Here is a 19,522-nt window from a genome sequence, read left to right as displayed (position 1 = left end):
AAGGGAAGTTCCATAGAGGGCAAGAAACAGGGCGTCTGATGGGACTTGAATGGCCAACCCAACAAATAAAACACTCCCCTTACTGCAATCACACCTCCATGGACCCCGCTGGTAATTAGTCCACCCCGCTCTGATTGGCTGAATGATGGCTTTTACATGCTGAAGTTGTAACTAGGACAGTAGAAGGGAAGAGAGTTGTCTGCTAATCCTACAGTATGTACACAGAGGTCTGCAGTATACATTGTTTTAGCACTAAAGTGGTGCATGCGACAACAATACGTCTTTCTCAAGTTTTTGAGGTCACATATTTGTCTATGGAGGCATGTGGCTCTGTCAGCCCTTATACGCAATCCCAAGTTAGTACACCATCTGTGCAGTGTCCCTTTGCTCTGAAACTGCATTGTGCTGCAGTAACATTGAACTGCAATTTCATACATTATGAATAAAATTGGTTCCATTAACTCAAGGATTCATTTGCAGCTGAATGAACTGATATGAACTCAAGAGCTAACGTGCTATTCATGCCAATTCAAGCAGTGTAGATCCTGCTGTCTGGTATGATAAGACAGCAATTCCATTTGGTTACAGAAGTTTGATGGCTACGCTTTTTGTCTATACTATAGTGGAAGAAGGAGAGCTCGGGGTGCGTCGTTTCATCCGGGAGGTGGTGACCCAGTGGAGGAGTTTGTCTATGGAGGTGCGCAGTGTGAGGAGCATGCTGGAGGAAGTGCAGTCCAACTGGGAGAGATACAGCTCCACTGTGGCCTCGCTACAGGCCTGGCTCGATGATGCAGAGAAAGCCCTGAGCCAGCCAGAAAACACAAAGCGGGTACGGGTCTAACTTTATACGAAATACAAAGCTCCCTTCCTTCGAGATTAGGACTGACATAAAAGTAAAGTTTCACAAACACATCATGTAAAAACTATTTTACCACATTTTTGCGGGGACTTTAATCAGTAAAATTAACATCTACTACTTCAGCCCAATTTCAAGTATTTCGTCATCTAACTGTGATGCTATTATCAGTCTCCATTCAAGTATCAAATGATCTCTTGTCTTACAACCAGCCATTGAGGATACTCCACTATTGCCATGGTTACCTCCGATTCCCGCCCCACCAAGGATTAGACAGCTAATTACCCCGGTTTTCTATTGTCCTTTCCTTGTTCCCGCTCTTTTGTTTCATTTTTGATTAGCTCTTTTTGTTCTATTCAGGTTCATTGCGTCCCTTTTTTTGTTAATTGTTAATTTCTCTCTTTCTCCCGTCAGTCTGTCTTTTCTTAAAAAAGTGTGTTTCTATTGTAGGAGTTTTTCAGGAATCTGAGCCACTGGATGGATCAGCACGCGACTATGAACGACGCAGGGAATTTTCTGATTGAAACTTGTGATGAAACCGTATCTCTCGATCTGAAGCAGCAGCTCTTGCTAATGAACGGGCGCTGGAGAGACCTTTTCCTCAAAGTCAAACAAGTAATAAAAGATGAATTATAGATTGGTCACAAATTACATTCAACGTTGATGTTGTAAAGGAGGTCTATATTGTTTTATATATTCTGTTTTCAGTATGCCCGTGCTGATGAACTGGAAAAGTGGAGAAAGGATCACTTAAAGGCCGTTTCAGCTCTTAAAGAACTACTGGATACAGCAGAGGCCAAACTTAATGCCCCAGTGAATGTGTCTTTCCTCAGTGTGAGAGCGTTTTTGCAGGATGTGGAGGTATGAATCACTCTTCACCGTGATCATGTGAAAGGCAAATTTATTTTCACATTTTCAAGGAGCCAAATCAAAATGCTTCAAATGGATTCACAAAAACACGATAAAGCGGATGATAATATTTGCGAGTAGTTTTGGGTGACCTCTTGTGTCTATCTTTATTTCTCAGGATACAAAGCAAAAGGTCGCAGCCATGGAAACACAGTACAAACTGGCTGCCCGCAGCGGTCAGCTCCTCACAAAGGACGCGCCACAGGACGAAGCCGCGAGGGTCCTGGCAACTCTGGCCACGGCCAAAAGTCAGCTGAGTAAGGTAAGTGTCCTGAAGGTGCACGAGCAACAGCCGAGACCAACTTCAGAAATCTCCATACTGTTTAATTACACGCACAGGGTCTCTCCGTGACTGGGTTCAATGGTCTATTTAATTTGTCTGCAGGTGAGAGAGCGCTGTCCCTCCCTGGCGAGAGAGTGTCACGTCCTGCTGCCACTGTTGGAGGAAACGGAGAAACACATCGGTGCGTTTTACCAGGCCCTGGAGCGGGCGAGCTGCATCACGTCAGCCGACAGAGAGACTGAGCCCCACAGCCAGGCACAGCACAAGCACAAGTGGCAGGTTAGTCTTTTTCAGAGGAGTTGTTAGAGAATTAACAATGGTGTTCGAGAGGATAGATGAAAAACAGTTAGGAGTCTGGATGTCTACAGGAGAAGTTTATTTACCATCGGAACTTGACCCTGAGACATGAACTTGAGACATTGCGCTAGTCCTACCATTCAAGTCTGTCTTCCACAGAATAGGGATAAATACCCTCTCAGAGCGTCATACTGATATGCAAGAGTCTGAGCACCACAGTCAAGGCTATGACCCAGTATGATAAACAGCGATTTAATTTGATCCTCTAACTAATCTAATCTAATCCTCTGAGGAGTTTTATTTACATTTTCAACTGCATTTCTTAGCCTTGATGGCAGACCAGATATGCTGACTCAATAAAAGACGTGGCCCTTCCCAATCCAAATCTAAATCTACTTCAATAAGGCAATTTTATGAACAAGATACATTATTTTCACATGGATTGGTCAAATCTTAGTCCAGACTTTAACCCCCTTTGAAAGTGTTTGGAGTGTGCTGGAGACGGCTTTGCACAGTGGTCACACTCTCATCAATTAAATGAGGGGCGACGGTGGCGCAGTTGGTCGTCTCGTGATCGGAAGGTTGTGGGTTAGAGTTCCAACTCCTGTAAGTGCACACTGTCATTGTGTCCTTGAGCAAGACATCCTGCTTGCCTCCAGTGTCTGTGCTATTTACCATTTACCAAAACCTTTATTGTTCCTGCATCCAAGACATATTCAAACCATAATCACATTCTTTGCAGGAGTTGCTGAACCAGCAGCAGAGTTGTAAGCGAAGCCTCTCCGTGATTGAGAAAAACCACCACAGCCTGCAGAGGGCGCTCTCCACAAGCAAGGTGCTCAAAAACGTCAACCTGTCCTTGCTGCAGAAGAGAGTGTCCGAGATCCAGGCTTCAGCTCAGGTTAGTCCTACTCTGTTATGGACGGGTACAGTGCCACGACAGACCCAGCATTTACCACTACTCTGGTTGAAATAATGAGATTACAAACCCCAAAACCCCCTGAAGGCGGCGTCTGCAGATTACATGCACTCATGGGTCTTATTATTCATACACGTGACGTAACACAAACAATTCAATTACATTATGGCACTGTTGAGACCAATTACAATCGTATCCATCTCTCTCGGCTTCTCCTGCAGACCTTGCTCAAAGAGGTTGGGGATTGGAGACGGCAAGAGGAGGCCAACAACAGCTTGAGAAGGAGGTTTGAAGATTCCCGTCAGGAGCTGGAGAGAGTGCTGAAGAGATCGCAGAGTTGTCTGAGGGAGACGGGAGACGCGGAGGACTTGCTGAAAAAACACACAGTGCGGTTTGACTTTGATATCAGCACACACATACAAAAGGGTTGTCAATCCAGGGCTCATACAAGATTTCATCACACTCTCCTCTTGCTAGAAGACGCCACTGTTTACAGCTGCATGAGGCAGTGTGTATGAATGAATGCATGGGAAAATGTGCTTTGATTTATTTACCAGTGTCTCCTATACTAAGTCAAGTTGCGGAGAGGAAAGGAGAGCATGTACATCTTCAAATATCTTTAAAATACTATAGAGTGCAACCTAGACTTGTATCATAGTAGCTAGTTTTTCAAGCTTGCCTTTATGGTATTACTCAGCACAACTGGCCATACAGTATGTATCTGCTTCATGCACGCTTAAAGGATGTTGTGTCTGGGGTAGTAAAATGTCAAGCAACTGAGATCACATGAGTGGGTGGGTCAAGAAATATCGCCAATGTATCATGTGGTCATAATGTTATGGTTGATAAATGTGCAGACTGTACTGTTACACTGACTAGCCCTACTTGCTTTGTCCTCCAGGAGATATTCAGCCAGTGCGACCAGCGAGGTTTGAACGTTTTCCTCAAAGCGTGTGACGAATTGACCGACATCCTGCCCGAGGAGGAGCAGCAGAAGCTTCAGGAAACTGTTCGGACGCTGCACAAACACTGGAAGGTCAGAGGTCATCATGGCTTTTTAGAGTCGATCACTGGAGGAGCAGGCCACGTTTTACTCAGCAAAGTGATAATCTCTCTAAAACTAACATTTGACTAAATCTAAAATTGGCATCATGTTGTAGGCTCTAAGTCGTGATATTAATTGTTATATATACACAATACATTTTTCTATAGCCTTTTGATGCAAATTTGTTGTAGTCACAGTCCATCCAGGTAAATAAACATTCTCTGCTCTAATGTTCAGGACGTCCAAAGTGAGGCACCGATCCACCTTGTTCGCCTGAAAGTGGAGGTTGAGCGAAATCGTGTGTCCTCAATCCTCCAGGACTGCCAGGTCGAGTTGGACAGAGAAATGCAAGCCCTGTCTGGGACCTGCACCAGTGAACGGCTGATCAAAGAGCACAGGGTAAGCTTTTGGACTTAGTTATAATCTCAAAAAAAAAAGAGAAAAGGAATGAAAACCAAAGATTAGATCAATTAATGTCCTCATGATGAACTGGGGGGCTTTCCACGTTTATCTTTTCTCCTCCTCCCTGCCTATCTGTAGACTTTCTTCAGGGAACGCAGACCTCTGACTTTGTGCGAGAAGAGGATTAGAAACATGGAGGATCTCTGTCAAAAGCTGCCTGACAATGATGTAGCTTATCGGCTGCTCGACTCCGCCCGGGGTGCCGTGGAGGAGGTTACAGAGCTAATCAAGAGCACCTACCTCAAGTTAGAGCAGCACCCCGATAAGTGGAAAGACTGGAATGAGAGGTAGAAGTTCTACCAACTTTACCTCATCCATTAATCACTGTTATCTCCTAACGCCATGGGCACTTTTGTCATTTTGTCGTAGGTTTTGTGAACTTTCTGATTGGGTGTCGTCTCAGAGAAGGCACGTCAGATTTCTGAAAGAGTCGGCGAGAAATTCAAGTGACCACGAGCAAGTCGAGTCCGCTGTTCAAGTGAGCACAACTCTTGCTTTGATTGTATTCTGTTTAGCTTATGTTTAAATAATCATCACGTGACCATATAAAAACTGTTCAAACCATTGTTGTTGCATTATACTCTTTTTTTACTCACTATAGGAGCTACAGGAAGCAATAGATGCACGAGAAGAAAGTCTTTTGTGGCTCAAGAGTCGTCTCTCTGGGCTGTCTGAAGTCAGCACGGAGCTGGAGGTTCAGAGGCAGAGGGCTTCACTGGACAAGCTCTCCACCGATCTGCGTGCCCTGTTCTCTTCTCTCTGCCAGGTTGGTTATATTGATGAGTTATTTTCTACACGTGTGGCTTTTATCTCGTATTCCTGCTTCTGAATTGGATAAATGTTGATGTTCGCAGTGGGATGAGGGAAGCTCTGGGATGCTCGAGTCTGAGGAGCTGAAGGAGGAGTTGCATAGAGCTCTTGAGGAAATGTTAAAATTGCAAAAGGAGGCTGAGGATCTGAGCTGCAGAATCCCAGAGGCAGAAGACCTGGAAGAAGCCAAACAAGTTTACCTTATTCACCAGGTCTGTGTCTTGTAGTTAAAGTGGCATTCGTTAAACCCTTTTTAACAATCTTAATTCACCACTTAACCCTTGCGTTTCCTTGCAGCAACACATGAAGCGCCTACACTCAAAGCAGAGAGAGGCTGAACTTCTGCTGCCCCACTGTCAGCGGCTGCGTAAAGAGGAGGGTCTAAGTACGTCAGTGACCGAGCTGGAGAACGCCATAAGGGAGGTGGACTGCCAGTCAGAGACAGAGCAGAACAAACTGCAGGTACCAGACGCCTGCCACATGACTATGTTAATGCTCGAGGTCTGAGTGGCATTGATCTGTGCATACATGTCCAGCTGCATCATCGACCCGTCTGTGTTTAGGCTTAATCAGGGGTCGATTGATGTGTGGTATGTTAATTTTGTTTGTGGCTGTTTGTTCACTGTCACTACCATTTATTGATTTTAAGTCCACTTTGTGTTTCCTTTAGATAATTTAGGTTAAACATAGAGGAGGAGAATAGTAATGAAAAACATCTGCTCAAGTGATAAAAAGTGCTCAAACCATATCATACTTTATTCTTTCTCATGTAGGATAATATTGTATTGAGTACTTTTACTTACTTATTGTAAAAGTGAGTTTGAGTATTTATGCCACACAATATGTTTATAAGAGCCACTGTATTTTATTGTATACATTTTTATCTCTCCTTTTCCTTCCTTCACTGTATCATGTGCAGGTCACACTCAGCTCCTGGCAAACATTTGAATCGGAAAGAGAAATGATTTGGGAATTCATCAGCAACACCAGCAACGAGCTCCACAAAGAGCTCATTTTCAACAGCCTAGACAGTCTGAGATCCGAGCTGGAGCATAACAAGGTTTGTGCAGGCCCTAACCATGTTTGCATCTCTGCATACATTGCAATTTCTGCTTTTGCTTCGTGATACAAAGCGTATTTTCTCTCCATCCATAGGAGCTGTGCGCCGAGGCTGAGGAGTTTTCTGTTCAAGCTGATCTGCTTTTGGAGAAGGCAGCAGATTTGCATTTAAGTGCCAAAACGCAAACTCTTCTTTTGCAACAGGCACAGGCCACAAGGGAAGAGGTCGCACAACTTCAAGATCACCTGAATAAAATGTATGTTCAGTTTATTTGGTTGCATAATAGAAACGGGCCGCTATAGTGTGTGTCATAAATAGGTCCGGGTACCATTAAACGATACCAGTTTGGTATTGGAAAAATGAAAGTATCGAAAGGTACCAAAAAAATAAAATCCCTTACATCTATAGATAGTTTTGATGCTGTTGGTCCTGGCAGAGCATTAAAGGAAATGACTTGTTTCAGCTCAAATCAATTAATTTTTTCCCCAGTTTGTTTCCCATTTTTTTCTTTTTTTTTGCCCGATATTACTCAATTTTTTCCAATTGTTTCTCTTTTTTTTGTGCTATTTTTTTGTGCTTTATTTTTTTTTACACTATTTTACATATTTTTGCTACAATTTCTCCCAATTTTCCCTAATTTCCCCCCAAATTATTCCTAATTTTTCACACATTCCCTGATATTGGCGATGAACCTGTAAATGTGCAGATCTTCCACAGATTATTGTCCTGTTTTCTGGTTCTAGGTGACACATATTTTAGTATGGGTAAGAGTAGCGTTCAGGTACCGGTATCGAAAACCAAGTATTGTTAAAGTACTGGAATTGAAAAATATATAGAAATGTTCTAAAGTGAATTTATCAATGCTAAAGTTGGCTCCCAATAGGGATGCGTATCTTTAACTCTTGGTGAAAAACATTAGGAAATATTTATTGGGGATAAGAATGGCATTGGGTGTAAAATCATTATTCTAAATCCATATGTAAATCAGTTAGCAGAGACCCTGGAAGACAAAGGACCAAAGATCAATGGAGTTAAAATTGTATTGTATTCATGAGCTGGTGTTGCTTTGGCCACACTGCTGAATACTGAAACAAACTTTAACAGAACCTGCTGTTGTTTCCAGTGTTTCGCAGCTGGAGAGGATGTGTTTGTGGTGGCAGCGCTTCACCAATGAATGCAAAGCCTTTTCGGACTGGATCAATGAGAAAGAACAGGAGCTGGAGGCCATACACTTATCCTCGTCCACAGAGCCGCTGGACGAGAACATCACGGCTGTGGAGGTATCTGCTAAAAACAGCTTTTGTCCTGTAACCACACATTCCCCTTGTTTTCAATATTTTTGGGGCTATATTCGATTCCTGTGTCAGTGCATTCAGTTTAATTTTACTTGTCGCTTTGAGAAGAGTTGGAAATGCTTTTTGGACTTGTTCTTATGATTTACAGTATCAATTTACCCCCGGGTTATTATTAAGATTAAGATGAAATGCGATGAAATTTTAATCCATCCTTGGGGGGGGAATTAGGTCAGTGCTGGAACATAGGAAGTAAATTGATCATATGGAGGAAATTTGTTGTATCTTATCCTGTCTAAACCTAAGCCTTGTCAATCTTTTGGGAACCATCTGTAAAAGTGTTGCTGACAGAACCCTATAAAAAACAACAACAACATTTATTTATTTATTATATATTCGTGTGTTTTTGTGATAGACCATGGCTGGCGCTCTGGGTGAAAAATGGGCTGCCATAGTTCACATGGAGGCGGACTGTGAGTGCCTGTCCAAGTGTGTGACCCCGGGAGAGGCCGGACGCATCCGGGCACGGCTGACACAGATGAAGAGATACTGGGAGGAGCTGAAGGGGCGGGCGGAGCAGGTGGGAGGACAGCTTCACCAGAGTGCCTCCTACAGGCAGCGCTACAACGACAATCTGGAACAGGTTTGTCTACTCACTTCTTGCTTTACAATAGAGTTCTTTTATATAAGTACAAATTGATATGCTGTATTTAGATAAAGAAAACTATGACTGATGTCAAGGAGAAGCTGGAGTGCCCAATTGACCACTGCTCATCTTCTTCTGAGACCTACAGAACCCTCCAAGATCACACGGTACCATTTGCATGTGTTTGCCTTAAAAGTCAATGAAATTCTTACAAGTTGTCATTGCACCCGTTTTCCTTTAACCAGGAGGTGTGCCAGGCCGTGGAGCAGCTGAAGCCCAGGCTGATGGCCCTGTGCTCGGCTCTGAGGAGGTTCAAAGAGGGGGGGCAGCTGGAGGAAGAGTTGGCTAATCTCCAGAAGCAACAGGCACAGTTTATGGAAGTGGCTTCAGAAAAACAATCCACTTTGGAGAGTCTTCTATCTCTGTGGCAAAGGTTAGTTTCCGATCAGTTCACTTTATTTGTTCAGTATTTGCTCGTTTTTAAAGTAATGTTTCCTTATACAGGTTTGAAAAGGAGAGTTTGTCAATGAAAAGCTGGTTGGACCGATGTGAGTGTGTTTGTTGTCAGGCCACTGACCTTCTGTCTGCAGATAAAGTAAAACTAAGGAATGAACTCCAACATGTACAGGTAATATTCTCTCTCAGAAATACACTAAACACTACCAAGCGCCTGATAGGTTGAGGGTCCTATAAGGGTCCCATGGCTCATCAGACTCTTATTACTCTCTCATACACAGGCATGCAGTCTTTCACAGTTTTTCTTCTCATTCCCAGGAAATGCAGCAGGAGACACCATCATATGAGGCTCTTCTCTTTGGCCTTTTAAATCTCGGCATTTGTCTTCATCCCACGGCGCCCGAACCTCGCACCAGAGAGCTTAATGAAAACCTGACACGGCTGCAACAGAGAAGCCACTCTCTGAAAAACACCATAACACACAGGTATGCCTTTTCATTACCAATTTCTAAGTAGGCATATAATCAATCATTTCATTATATGTTGTGCTTTATAGGTTGACGTTACTCGATACACAACTGTCTCGACTCGAGCATTTTGACGAGGACCTGCTGAGCGTGACCCAAAGCAGTGAACATTTCCTTTCTGAGCTGAGAGGTTCTTCCCTGGTGGATATTGCAAATCTGCAGGTTGCGTTTAATAAAGTCAAGGTTAGCAGTCGATAAATGGCTCTCAACAGTTTTCAATGTCAGCACACAAACAAATTTGCATTGATTTTGTGCCAGTGATAATTTGTCAGGTTTTGTATTCGGGAGCATGGTGTGTAGTTGTACTCGTGAACTATTCCAAGACACTAATTGAGTAGAAACGGTACTTTTATTAAATGTATAGGTTTCACGTGCGGGCGTCAGAGAAATATAATGTTATTGATTAACCTCTTAACCTGTTACCTGGTTACCCTAATTTCAGATCAGGGGGTTATGGTTAGTTAACCTTAATTAGGATATAATTAGGGTTAAGAATGGCAAATTTAACGTAAGTTGTGTTTCACTCACAGAGATCTCACACATAATGTTTAGAAACTAGGAGGTCTTGGTTTTCATATTAAGTATCACACTGGCATATAGGCTGTAAGCTCTCCAGTCAATACGCTTTGAGATTTGAATGTAAATAATTGTTAACCATAATCCTAGCCCTAAGGTGGTAGTTAAGTGTTTAACCGAGTGCATTTTCTCCAGTTCAGTTTTACCCAAATCTATAAGCTTCTCAATTGGAGCTTACAGCCTATATAGGCTGTTGTTGTTGTTTTTGTCACATTTTTGTCACTTTTTTTGTCGCTCTTTTGTTGCATTTTCCTCCTTGTTTTCGTCTCATTTTTGTTGCTATTTTGACACTTTTGTCATATATTTGTCACTTTTTTCATAACTTTTTCATCCCTTTTTTGTCATGTTTTTGTCATGTTTTTGTCATTTTTTATCTCTTTTGTTATTTTATGTTTGCCATTTTTGGTCACATTTTGTCCCTTTTTGTCACATTTTTACAATTTTTTCATCACTTGTGCTTTTCTGTCACTATTTTGAGACTTTTTTCAAAAAGCTTTTAGATTTGGTTAAAGTCGAACTGGAGAAAATGTGCTTGGTTCAAGTGGGGGTTAAGCGATTAAGGACCTGAAGTAATTAGTTGTGCTTTCTATCTAGGAGCATGAAGCACAGATGGAGCATTTACTGTCGCTGAGGTCAAGTTTGGAACAGAAAGCGTCTGCCCTGCTCCTCTCCTCCTCCCCCGAGGCCCAACAGCAGATCCAAAACTGGAAAGAGGACGGCCTACAGCCCCTCCGCGAGTCCCAGCGCCTTTTGATGTCCCGTAGCGAGTGCCTGGCAGAGTTAAAGATCTTCCTTGATAAGCATGAAGCAGCTGTAAAAGCGGTGCGCCACCTTCACGAGGCTGTGGAGGGTCGGGGCAGCTGGGACCGCTCCAAGGCCGAGGAACTGCATCACGGGATTGGGGAAGTGGCGAAAGATGTGGCGCGACTGGAGGCCGAGGCGGTTGGATTAGACGGTCAGCTGAGCAGGGCGCACCTTCACCTGTGTGGGGCGGAGTGGCGCGGCCCGAAAAGTGCGGGGCATCCGCAGGGGAGGACATCTTGCAGGGGTCAGACGGTAGCCCTGACCATGGCTTTGGAGGAGGTACAGAGAGGCGTGGGATGGAGGCAGAGTGAAGCAGATGCTCTGAGTGCCCTCTGGAGCGCCTTCAGGGAGAAGAGAGAGGAGCTGCTGAACAGTCTGACGAAAATGGAGGATGCAATGAAACAGGAGGGTCCCAGAGAGAACACTGTTCAGGCTTTTCAAAACAGGTAAGCTTTTATTGCAGCCATGTGTGCCCTGGGACAAAGTGACCAAGATGTACGTGTCATTCTCTGCCAATGAGTGCGTTTACATGCACTCGAGCATCCAGATTATTAACAGGGATTTTAAGTTTCCTGGTTTTGTCTGGTTCATGTAAACACAGAATCCTGGTTTCAGTTTCCTGGATAAGCCAATATCCTGGTTATTAGAAATCAGGATCTTCTCACTGGATTTTCCCACAGTTTCCAGGATACGGTACCCTGTAAACACAGTATCCTGATTTTTCGCCATTGCTGACGTATTGAGCATGTGCGAAGTATAGAAACAGATACGGTAGAAGCAAAAACTTTCCTACAATTTTATCTGGTACCTGGGCAAAACATTGAAGCAACCTTAAAAAAACAGTACTTTTTTGCTCTGTGGTGTCTCTGGTGTCACTGATGCTCTAAGATCAAACCATTCTTATTTTAAATCTTCACGTTTGTTCCTGAACCTGGGAAAGAACTCTACTGTTTTAAGTGCTTCATTGGATTGTTCTTGTCCCTGTGCTATAGAAATGTCAGAAAAAGCCATGCATCAGTAACATTGCTAAAGTATTTAGCGCCGTACCATATTTATCATTAACTCTGGATATTTAGGCTCTCTGGAGCCTAAATATCCAAGATACAGCAGTTGCTCATGTTAACAGGGATATGGGTGTCCTGGTTACTCGGACGCATGTTGACATCATAACCAGAATATTATCATAACCAGGATATGCCTAATAACCAGGTTACTCGAGCGCATGTAAACACACTCAATATCACTCACTCACTTTTCTCATTCACTTATGTTAATGAAGTGACTTGCTCAATAACACAAAAGCCGCAAGAGGGGCAATGTGTGACAGACCATTCTTTTTTTCACCAACAAACATTGTAGTATGTCCCTCCTTAACTCTGTGTGAATATGATTATTGGTTTAAAGCACATGTTGGGGGAATGCCAAAGTGCCCACAGATTGGTGTTGAACAGAGCCAATTGAAAACAGATCCTGAAATAAGTGGAGTAATCCCCATTGTTTTGTCTGCGTCTCGCCTCTCAGACTGCGCTTCTTCATCCAGCTGGAGGATGAGCTCCAGTCCCTGCAGCACTCGCAGCAGTGGCTGCAGGAGAAAGGCAGCCAGCTGGCCCAGAGAGACAGTGAGCTGTCTGGGGAGGCTCAGAGGGAGGTGGCTCTGGTACAGTCGGCCTGGGAGAACGTGAGGGCAGCAATTTCAGCTGGGTAAGAATTAATCATGGAGCAGACTCAGCATTGGGGTTATTTTTAGTAAACATGCATTTTCTTATCCCTGTAATAAACTATGAGGTGAAAAGAACACCCAAAAATCTAGATTACTCACCTCTATTTGATGTCTTTTAATGCAGCCAGGAACAAAGTGGAGTTTTGGTGGATCTTCTTCGTCAGTTTCATCATCTGAAGTCAGCCCTGGGCTCCGCTGTGGACAGTGCACAAACTGTTGCTCACAATCTTCCCGACCACAACCATAATGCCCCGGAGGCCAAGTGGATCTACACACGGGTACGCATGTGTAGCAGTAAAATTGTCATTTGCATCGCCATATTTCTAGTAATCCTGCTCTCCGGCTTCCCCCCATGTGGCTACTTTCTGTAAATGTGTTTTGTTCTCTTGTCATTTTAAGCATGAGGCAGTCCAAGAGAGCCTTAAAGAAAAACAGGAGGACATGGATGAGCTCATCAGTACAGTGGAGGATCTGCAGAGAGAGTTGGAGAAAGTCCCGATCTCAGACACGACCTCCATACAGAAAGACACAGAGACATTAAGAGACCAGTGGCTAGAGGTAAGCTGCGATGTTTTCGACAGCAAATTGATGTATTTATTCAAGTCCTTAACGCAGTCTCGTGCAGGACTGTAGACGGTGAAAATACGCAGGCTTTCCTGTGGCAGTAATAAATTGTACCCAACCTAACACACGGGGTGCGCCATAAATTTTTCAAAGCCTCTCTTTCTGGTGGGAATGTGATAATGACTAGGTAAAGAATTGGGGATTTTTGAGGGGGTTGTTTTTTTTTTTTTTTTCAAAACCAATTATTACCTCTTGAGGAAAAAAAAGCAAGGTCCATCGAGTCCAATATTTTTTTTTTGTTGTCAGTCAATTTTCCCTCTTGTGTGATGTACCTTGCCCCTCAGCTGTCACAAATGAGGCGGAAACATAAACAAGTCTAGACATGTTGTTTACCATTCTGTGTTTTTCGCACTTCTCAAATCTGTCACACCAATTATAACTCAATCTCTCCCCTATTACCCTTAAAATAGGTAGTAAAGAAGGATGGATAGCTGTATCTACTATTGACTGGAGTAGTGTCTTGCACTCTCACCTTACAGCAAGATCCTTGCTCATGATCTTCAGATGTGTCCCCATTGCCCCTGGCAGGTTGCTGAGGCACTAGTGGGGGGATTATGGACACATAAAATTGACAAAAATAAAAAAGAATAGAGTAATCTCCTTACATCTACTTACAGTATGCCTGTTCATGTTCTAATTATGTTTTTCATCTTTGTTACTCCCTGACATTTAGTTTTGCTTGACTCTTGTTTGTGCGTCAGATAGTTCCTTTCAACTTACTTTTTGTGTCTTCCAGGTCTCGGAGCGTATTCAGACCAACACAGAAAGACTGGGACACTGTGTAGCCCTATGGGACGACCTCAAAGCAATGGAGCAGGACGTCAGTGAATGGGCTGCCACTTCTATCGCCGATCTCACCGACTGCGTCACCAGTCTGAGCGACAAAGAGAAGACAGAGGAACATCTCGCTGCGTTTCAGGTCAGGATATGGAGCAGATCGTAGTGGGCATGGGGTTTTGCTGTTCATTATAAGCTCGCCTAAAGAGGGGTTTGACTGAAATGTCCTGATTTGGATTCCCCAGGCTGAGGTGGAGAAACGAGAGCAGAGCCTGGACTCGCTGCAGGAGAGGGTGACAGAGCTGAAAGAGAGGGCCAAGCTGCAGGAAACCCCATTACAGATGCAGGTGAATATCACAAAGACACATCGGCCTCTGAATATGGAAGTAGCAACTCTGTATGCTCTAGTTAGATAGTATATTAAGGAAAAAATGGCATGGTAGTTAAACGTCAGAACAGCACTATTAAAGTTTAATTATATTAGCAAATGCGGTGGCAAATTATGTTGAATATTTCACACTGATCCTTTCTTTTGTTACACTAAACTATAGGTTCTTGAGTCTGAGTTGAGAAAGAAAATGGCCCATGTACAGGAGGTGTACAACCAGGCCAAACACACTCTGACCTACTTCAGCTTCCAGAAACAGAGACTGGACGACCTTATGTCCCAAATGACTGAGCGGCTCGAAGTTGCCGAGGGCTCCTTATCCGACCTGACTGAGGCCTCATCACTGGAAGACATGGGTACAGTGAAGGTAAGCACAGTTATTAAACCTTAAATACTTTCACTTCAGTGAACGGTCATTTTGCCATGATCCATTACAGGATTTGCAGAGTGTCCTGCAGCAGCAGAGAGCGGACATGGACTCTGCCCGGGATGCTCTTAATTCCCTGTGCAGGTCTCACCCCTCAGAGGAGCTGTCCCGCCTCTCCTTTGACCTCACATCTATTGCCAAACGAACAGAAACAGTTGCTCAGCGCTGTGCTAAGACTAAAGGAAGCCTCCAGGATGGGTTACAGATTCACTTCAATGGTAAGATACTTTTATGTTGTTGTTTGTTGAGGTCTATTACACAAAGCAGATGCATCCTCAAAAATGTAAAATAAAAGTAAAATTCCCATTGTTCAATCCAGAAATGTATAACTGAATGCTATAATAAATACTTCAAATGTCACCACTTTCTGAAGGCCAATGTTTTAGTTACAGCAGTTCTTTTGGTCATGAATTGTAAGAGCGTGTTCAGTCCGCCCACTACAAGCCACTCTCTTCTGACACACACTGTTGGAGACACTGGTGCACTTGCTTTGCTCCAAAACACACCTGAGCTTCAGGAAACGGCTGCTCTTGTCACATCTGTCTCAGGGGAGTCGTATCCTTGACAACCCACCAGTACACAGCATGGCTCCGCCTACACCTCCCACCTTCTCTCCTCCTATATTTATATTTATTCAATGCTTAATATTGACAACTTGAGCTGCCCACAAGCATGTGCTGTTATTTTCAAGCTTTGTCTCTTTCTTTTTTGACACAGAGCTTGTCAAAGACTTCCGCTCCTGGCTTGCAGAGCGAATCTCTGAGTTGAAAGCGTGGTGTAACCAATCTGGAGATTCTGATGTTCTCAATGCAAAGTTACACAGGCTATTGGTATACACACTTTATATATATTTGTTACAGTCCAGCAAAATGCAATTGAGCATCATAAAAGTTTACGGTTTTAGTAGAAAAACAGCCACATGTGACCATTGCTCTTTGCTCAGGTGTCGGAAGAGCAGACATTAGAGGGAGAGAGACGTCTGTCTCTAGTTGGTGAGGAAGCTGAGCGGCTTCAGCATCACCTGTCAAAATCTGCAGCTGCTCAAGTCCAGGATCACCTCTCGTCCTGTCAGAGGGAGTGGAAGAACTACTCTGACAACTGTTCCCAATGTCAACAAGATCTGGAAGACGCTATTGAAATCCTAAAAAAGTAAGCCTTCTGTCGTCCAGTTTTCTTTGGTTTTGGAAAGATTACTTTCTTGATCTTCACCAATAATATTGTTCTCTGTAGCTTCGATGACAGTGTGGCACATATGGGAGATTGGTTAAAGCAGATGGAGCACAGTCTGAAGAGTGAGCATGTTCATGGAGATGAAGGCCAACAGGGCGCCCCTGACTCTGCAGTGGAACTGGAGAGGATGGAGAGAGTTCACATGGAGCTGGTAGAGAGACGGTAAGTTTAAACAGTATTCAGTGCTGTGTGTTCCACTTTGCGGGATATATTCTTTGGGAGAGTGTGTTAATCTTTTAACTACTTTATCCCTTCCTTTTTTCTAGGGAGTCCATTGAGCGACTGTGTCAGGAGGCCCAGTCTCTTTCAGAAGCGGGACGGGGGTCAGGGGGAGAGGTCAGAGTGTCTGGACAGCTCCATATGGAGCACCAGGCTCTGCTTAAGGCAGCCAGAGACCGGCTGAAATGCTGCCAAGAGAGTCAGGCATTTGGGGAGACCCTCCAGGGGGTGTGGGCCTGGCTGGAGGACATCCAGGAGAGGCTGGGCACAGTAGACAGCACCATGGGCACCAAAGATCAGCTGGAGCGGAGGCTGGAGACTGTGCAGGTCAGTATAGTCATGTCATCATGTATTTATAATATCCTTTCTTTAAAACTAAGTGGACTTCACTTTGACATGCTTTGTTTTGCTAGGATATCCTGCTTTTGAAGGGGGAGGGTGAAGTGAAGCTGAACATGACCATGGGAAAGGGAGAGCTTGCTTTGCGCAGTTATGGGGCTGCTGGACAGGAAGTGGTCAAATCTCAGCTTCAGGAAGTAGAGGATGCTTGGGCCACTCTGCTTGTGACGACTATGAGCTGCCACAGGTACACACTTAACCATGTGATTCTGATCTGCTACTGTATATTACTAATTACATCAGGTGGTGCTATTGGAGTAATACAATCTGGTATTGTCTTGCCGATGCATCTTCTATAATAATGTAATAATAATAATAATGTGCCAAAAGTCAAAAGGAACAGGTCTCCTCTTTTATAACAAGCTGATGTGTGAATGTCATTCATTACAAATAGGTTAAATACATAATGAGGAGCATTTGTCTGCGTATCTGTGATTGATGTACAGCAGTTTAAGAATGCCCTCTTTGTAATGTGTTTATGTGTGTTCAATGGAGCAATTACAGTAACTAAACAGTGGAAGACATGCAGTAAATCACGTGGGGCCTGTTTGTTTTTAAGAGGAGAACAGGAGGAAAGGGATAGCAGGCGAATCATGTATGTGTGATAATACTTCTGTGACATGTAGTGTCTCAGATAGCAAGAAAATCTGTGGGTCCAGCTCCTGCTCTAGGATAATGTTCATGTTCATTTTTATTTATTTTCTTTCTTACTGACCTGCACATCTGCCAATGCTGTTTTGGTGAAATAGGGCCTGGTGAGTGAATATCTGTATTCCAATGATTTAATTGTGTGTTTAGCCGGCTGGAGTGGACAGTGTCCCAGTGGAGTGGATATTTGGACAGTGCGGACCAGCTGCGGTGCTGGATGGAGGCTCTGGAGCGGGAGGTGAGTGCCCCTCTCACCCCTCAGCCCGGGCCCAGAGAAAAGGCTGCTCAGCTGGACAGACTCAGAGCTCTGCTGGCTGATCTAGAAGACCACCAGGTGGCACTGTCCAGCCTAGAAGAGAAAGCCCGGGAGCTCTTCAAAAAGACAGGAGATGCAAGCTTCAATCATGGGGCCCGCACCCAGCTGCAGACACAGTTCGATGACCTTACAGCTCTGGTGGAGGTATCAAATATACTGAATTGTATCAGAATTGTTCAAGCCTTGAATTTAGAGTTGTATAAAGAAATGTAATTGTCGTTGTAGGGGAGAGTTAGTCTTGCCCAGAGCATAGTGTTGGAGCATCAGGAGTATTTGGAGTCAGTTCGAGAGCTGACAGACTGGCTGATGACGACTGGAGAGGAGCTACAACACTGGTCTGATACCTCTGGAGATTCTACCTCCATCAAGAGGAAGCTCTCTGAAGTCAGGGTAAGGGAATATATATCTATGTGATTCATTAACTATTTATTAATCCAGGAGTATTTGTTTATGTAGATGGATGAGGATGAGCCATGATGACAAGAGACAATATACCTTAATCTGATTATTTATTCATTGGCATTTTAGGTAATAGAGAACGATTGTAGGATTTATACAAATGTAGGGTGTTTATCTGAATTCACAGTAAAAAAGTAACCTATTTAAAATGTGATTTAGCATGTTCCCTTGGAAAGCACTGGATTTGGTCACATCTTCTACAGCTAGTTGTTTTCTCCTGTAAATATTACCAGTGATGAAGATTGAATAAAGGATATATTTAGATTGTCCATTAGAGTAATGAAAATAAACTTCAAGTAAAGGTTTCTTTGTTGCCTGAGCTATTCTCTGCTCAATAACCAGCAAAGAGCAAGTATGTGTGTGGATATTGATTTGCATTTACATTTCACACGAGAGGTTAATATCACATAACAACAAGGGCTGTGAAGAATCTCAACACCAGCATGGACATTTGTGCATGTTGAATCATTTTTCTATTAAATTTCTGTTTTGGAGGTTAATATTCCCATCTTTGTTCACATGGAAATGAAAACGATCAGATGGTGTTTTTCTCCTGCTCTAATCCTTCTATCAGATTTCTGTGGTGCTTCTCAGTGTTAGCTCTTCACACCTTCTGATTTCTAAGCGCTATCTTTCCACTCTGAATAATAATCAGTGCTAAAATAGATTTACCTAAAGGTTAGCCTTTAATTCAATGGGATTGTTGGAAAAAAAGAAATGTATTCCAATGGGAATGTATCAAATATATTGTTTTGAAGCAAAAACAAACTGAGCGATACTGACAAGAGAGAGGTTTATGTGTAACTTTAAATAGAACCACATCAGTCACGGCTGTTTCCGTAGACACGGTTTCCTTAGCAACTTTGTCTCCTTATTTTTCTTCAGGAGCGTGTGGAGAGCCGTCTGTTGGAGGGCCGTGACCGCCTCAGCCGAGTGCGTCGCAGCGCCGCCACCACAGCAGAGCACACTGCCGCCGGAGGTTGCGAGGCGATGGACCGCCAGCTGGGGGCGCTGTCACAAGCTCTGGAGCAGTGGGAGGGGGCCGCCCTGAGGGCCAGAGACAGCCTCGAGGGGGCTCTGGCTTCTGCGTCAGCATCTGAAGAAGAGTACGAGCGTCAGTCGGCTCGGCTGGACCAGGAAGTGAGGGAGCTGGACCTCAGACTGAGGGGGTGGAGCCAAGAGCTGATCAGAGCAGAAGGGCGGAGCAGCGGCGAGGAGGCAGTGGAGGGCTGGCAGCGTGCCAAGGTACCATCACATGAGAGGGGCCTTTTGGTCAGTTTTGATTAATTTTTGGAAAGAAAAATGTAAATTAGTGCTTATACAAAACAGTATGCATTGATTTTTTTATTTATTTGTTTGCTTCATTTAAAAAC

The 19,522-nt window shown here is 43.8% G+C and overlaps 1 protein-coding gene across 13 annotated transcripts in view; it reads left to right on the top strand.

The window, feature by feature from the left end:
• The window catches only part of syne1a (spectrin repeat containing, nuclear envelope 1a), a 225,183-nt gene that overhangs the window by 34,265 nt on the left and 171,396 nt on the right, over nucleotides 1-19,522 (top strand). For all 13 annotated transcript variants that reach the window (XM_079571922.1, XM_079571927.1, XM_079571932.1 and 10 more), the window contains 39 exons: nucleotides 624-829; nucleotides 1,307-1,471; nucleotides 1,565-1,717; nucleotides 1,884-2,027; nucleotides 2,151-2,327; nucleotides 3,088-3,246; nucleotides 3,486-3,650; nucleotides 4,166-4,300; nucleotides 4,547-4,708; nucleotides 4,850-5,058; nucleotides 5,141-5,249; nucleotides 5,373-5,537; nucleotides 5,626-5,793; nucleotides 5,879-6,043; nucleotides 6,501-6,641; nucleotides 6,737-6,897; nucleotides 7,765-7,921; nucleotides 8,349-8,576; nucleotides 8,648-8,746; nucleotides 8,825-9,012; nucleotides 9,084-9,207; nucleotides 9,354-9,520; nucleotides 9,592-9,745; nucleotides 10,733-11,388; nucleotides 12,464-12,643; nucleotides 12,787-12,940; nucleotides 13,062-13,220; nucleotides 14,023-14,205; nucleotides 14,309-14,410; nucleotides 14,615-14,818; nucleotides 14,889-15,096; nucleotides 15,596-15,708; nucleotides 15,822-16,027; nucleotides 16,109-16,270; nucleotides 16,375-16,654; nucleotides 16,741-16,913; nucleotides 17,525-17,834; nucleotides 17,916-18,080; nucleotides 19,035-19,394. In XM_079571922.1, coding sequence (XP_079428048.1) covers nucleotides 624-829; nucleotides 1,307-1,471; nucleotides 1,565-1,717; nucleotides 1,884-2,027; nucleotides 2,151-2,327; nucleotides 3,088-3,246; nucleotides 3,486-3,650; nucleotides 4,166-4,300; nucleotides 4,547-4,708; nucleotides 4,850-5,058; nucleotides 5,141-5,249; nucleotides 5,373-5,537; nucleotides 5,626-5,793; nucleotides 5,879-6,043; nucleotides 6,501-6,641; nucleotides 6,737-6,897; nucleotides 7,765-7,921; nucleotides 8,349-8,576; nucleotides 8,648-8,746; nucleotides 8,825-9,012; nucleotides 9,084-9,207; nucleotides 9,354-9,520; nucleotides 9,592-9,745; nucleotides 10,733-11,388; nucleotides 12,464-12,643; nucleotides 12,787-12,940; nucleotides 13,062-13,220; nucleotides 14,023-14,205; nucleotides 14,309-14,410; nucleotides 14,615-14,818; nucleotides 14,889-15,096; nucleotides 15,596-15,708; nucleotides 15,822-16,027; nucleotides 16,109-16,270; nucleotides 16,375-16,654; nucleotides 16,741-16,913; nucleotides 17,525-17,834; nucleotides 17,916-18,080; nucleotides 19,035-19,394 — 7,316 coding nt within the window. The remainder of the gene's footprint in view (nucleotides 1-623; nucleotides 830-1,306; nucleotides 1,472-1,564; nucleotides 1,718-1,883; nucleotides 2,028-2,150; nucleotides 2,328-3,087; nucleotides 3,247-3,485; nucleotides 3,651-4,165; nucleotides 4,301-4,546; nucleotides 4,709-4,849; nucleotides 5,059-5,140; nucleotides 5,250-5,372; nucleotides 5,538-5,625; nucleotides 5,794-5,878; nucleotides 6,044-6,500; nucleotides 6,642-6,736; nucleotides 6,898-7,764; nucleotides 7,922-8,348; nucleotides 8,577-8,647; nucleotides 8,747-8,824; nucleotides 9,013-9,083; nucleotides 9,208-9,353; nucleotides 9,521-9,591; nucleotides 9,746-10,732; nucleotides 11,389-12,463; nucleotides 12,644-12,786; nucleotides 12,941-13,061; nucleotides 13,221-14,022; nucleotides 14,206-14,308; nucleotides 14,411-14,614; nucleotides 14,819-14,888; nucleotides 15,097-15,595; nucleotides 15,709-15,821; nucleotides 16,028-16,108; nucleotides 16,271-16,374; nucleotides 16,655-16,740; nucleotides 16,914-17,524; nucleotides 17,835-17,915; nucleotides 18,081-19,034; nucleotides 19,395-19,522) is intronic.

Source organism: Gobius niger (assembly GCF_951799975.1).
Source record: "Gobius niger genome assembly, chromosome: 15".
NCBI classification, from domain to species: domain Eukaryota; kingdom Metazoa; phylum Chordata; class Actinopteri; order Gobiiformes; family Gobiidae; genus Gobius; species Gobius niger.
This window is presented reverse-complemented; position numbering and strand designations above follow the sequence as displayed.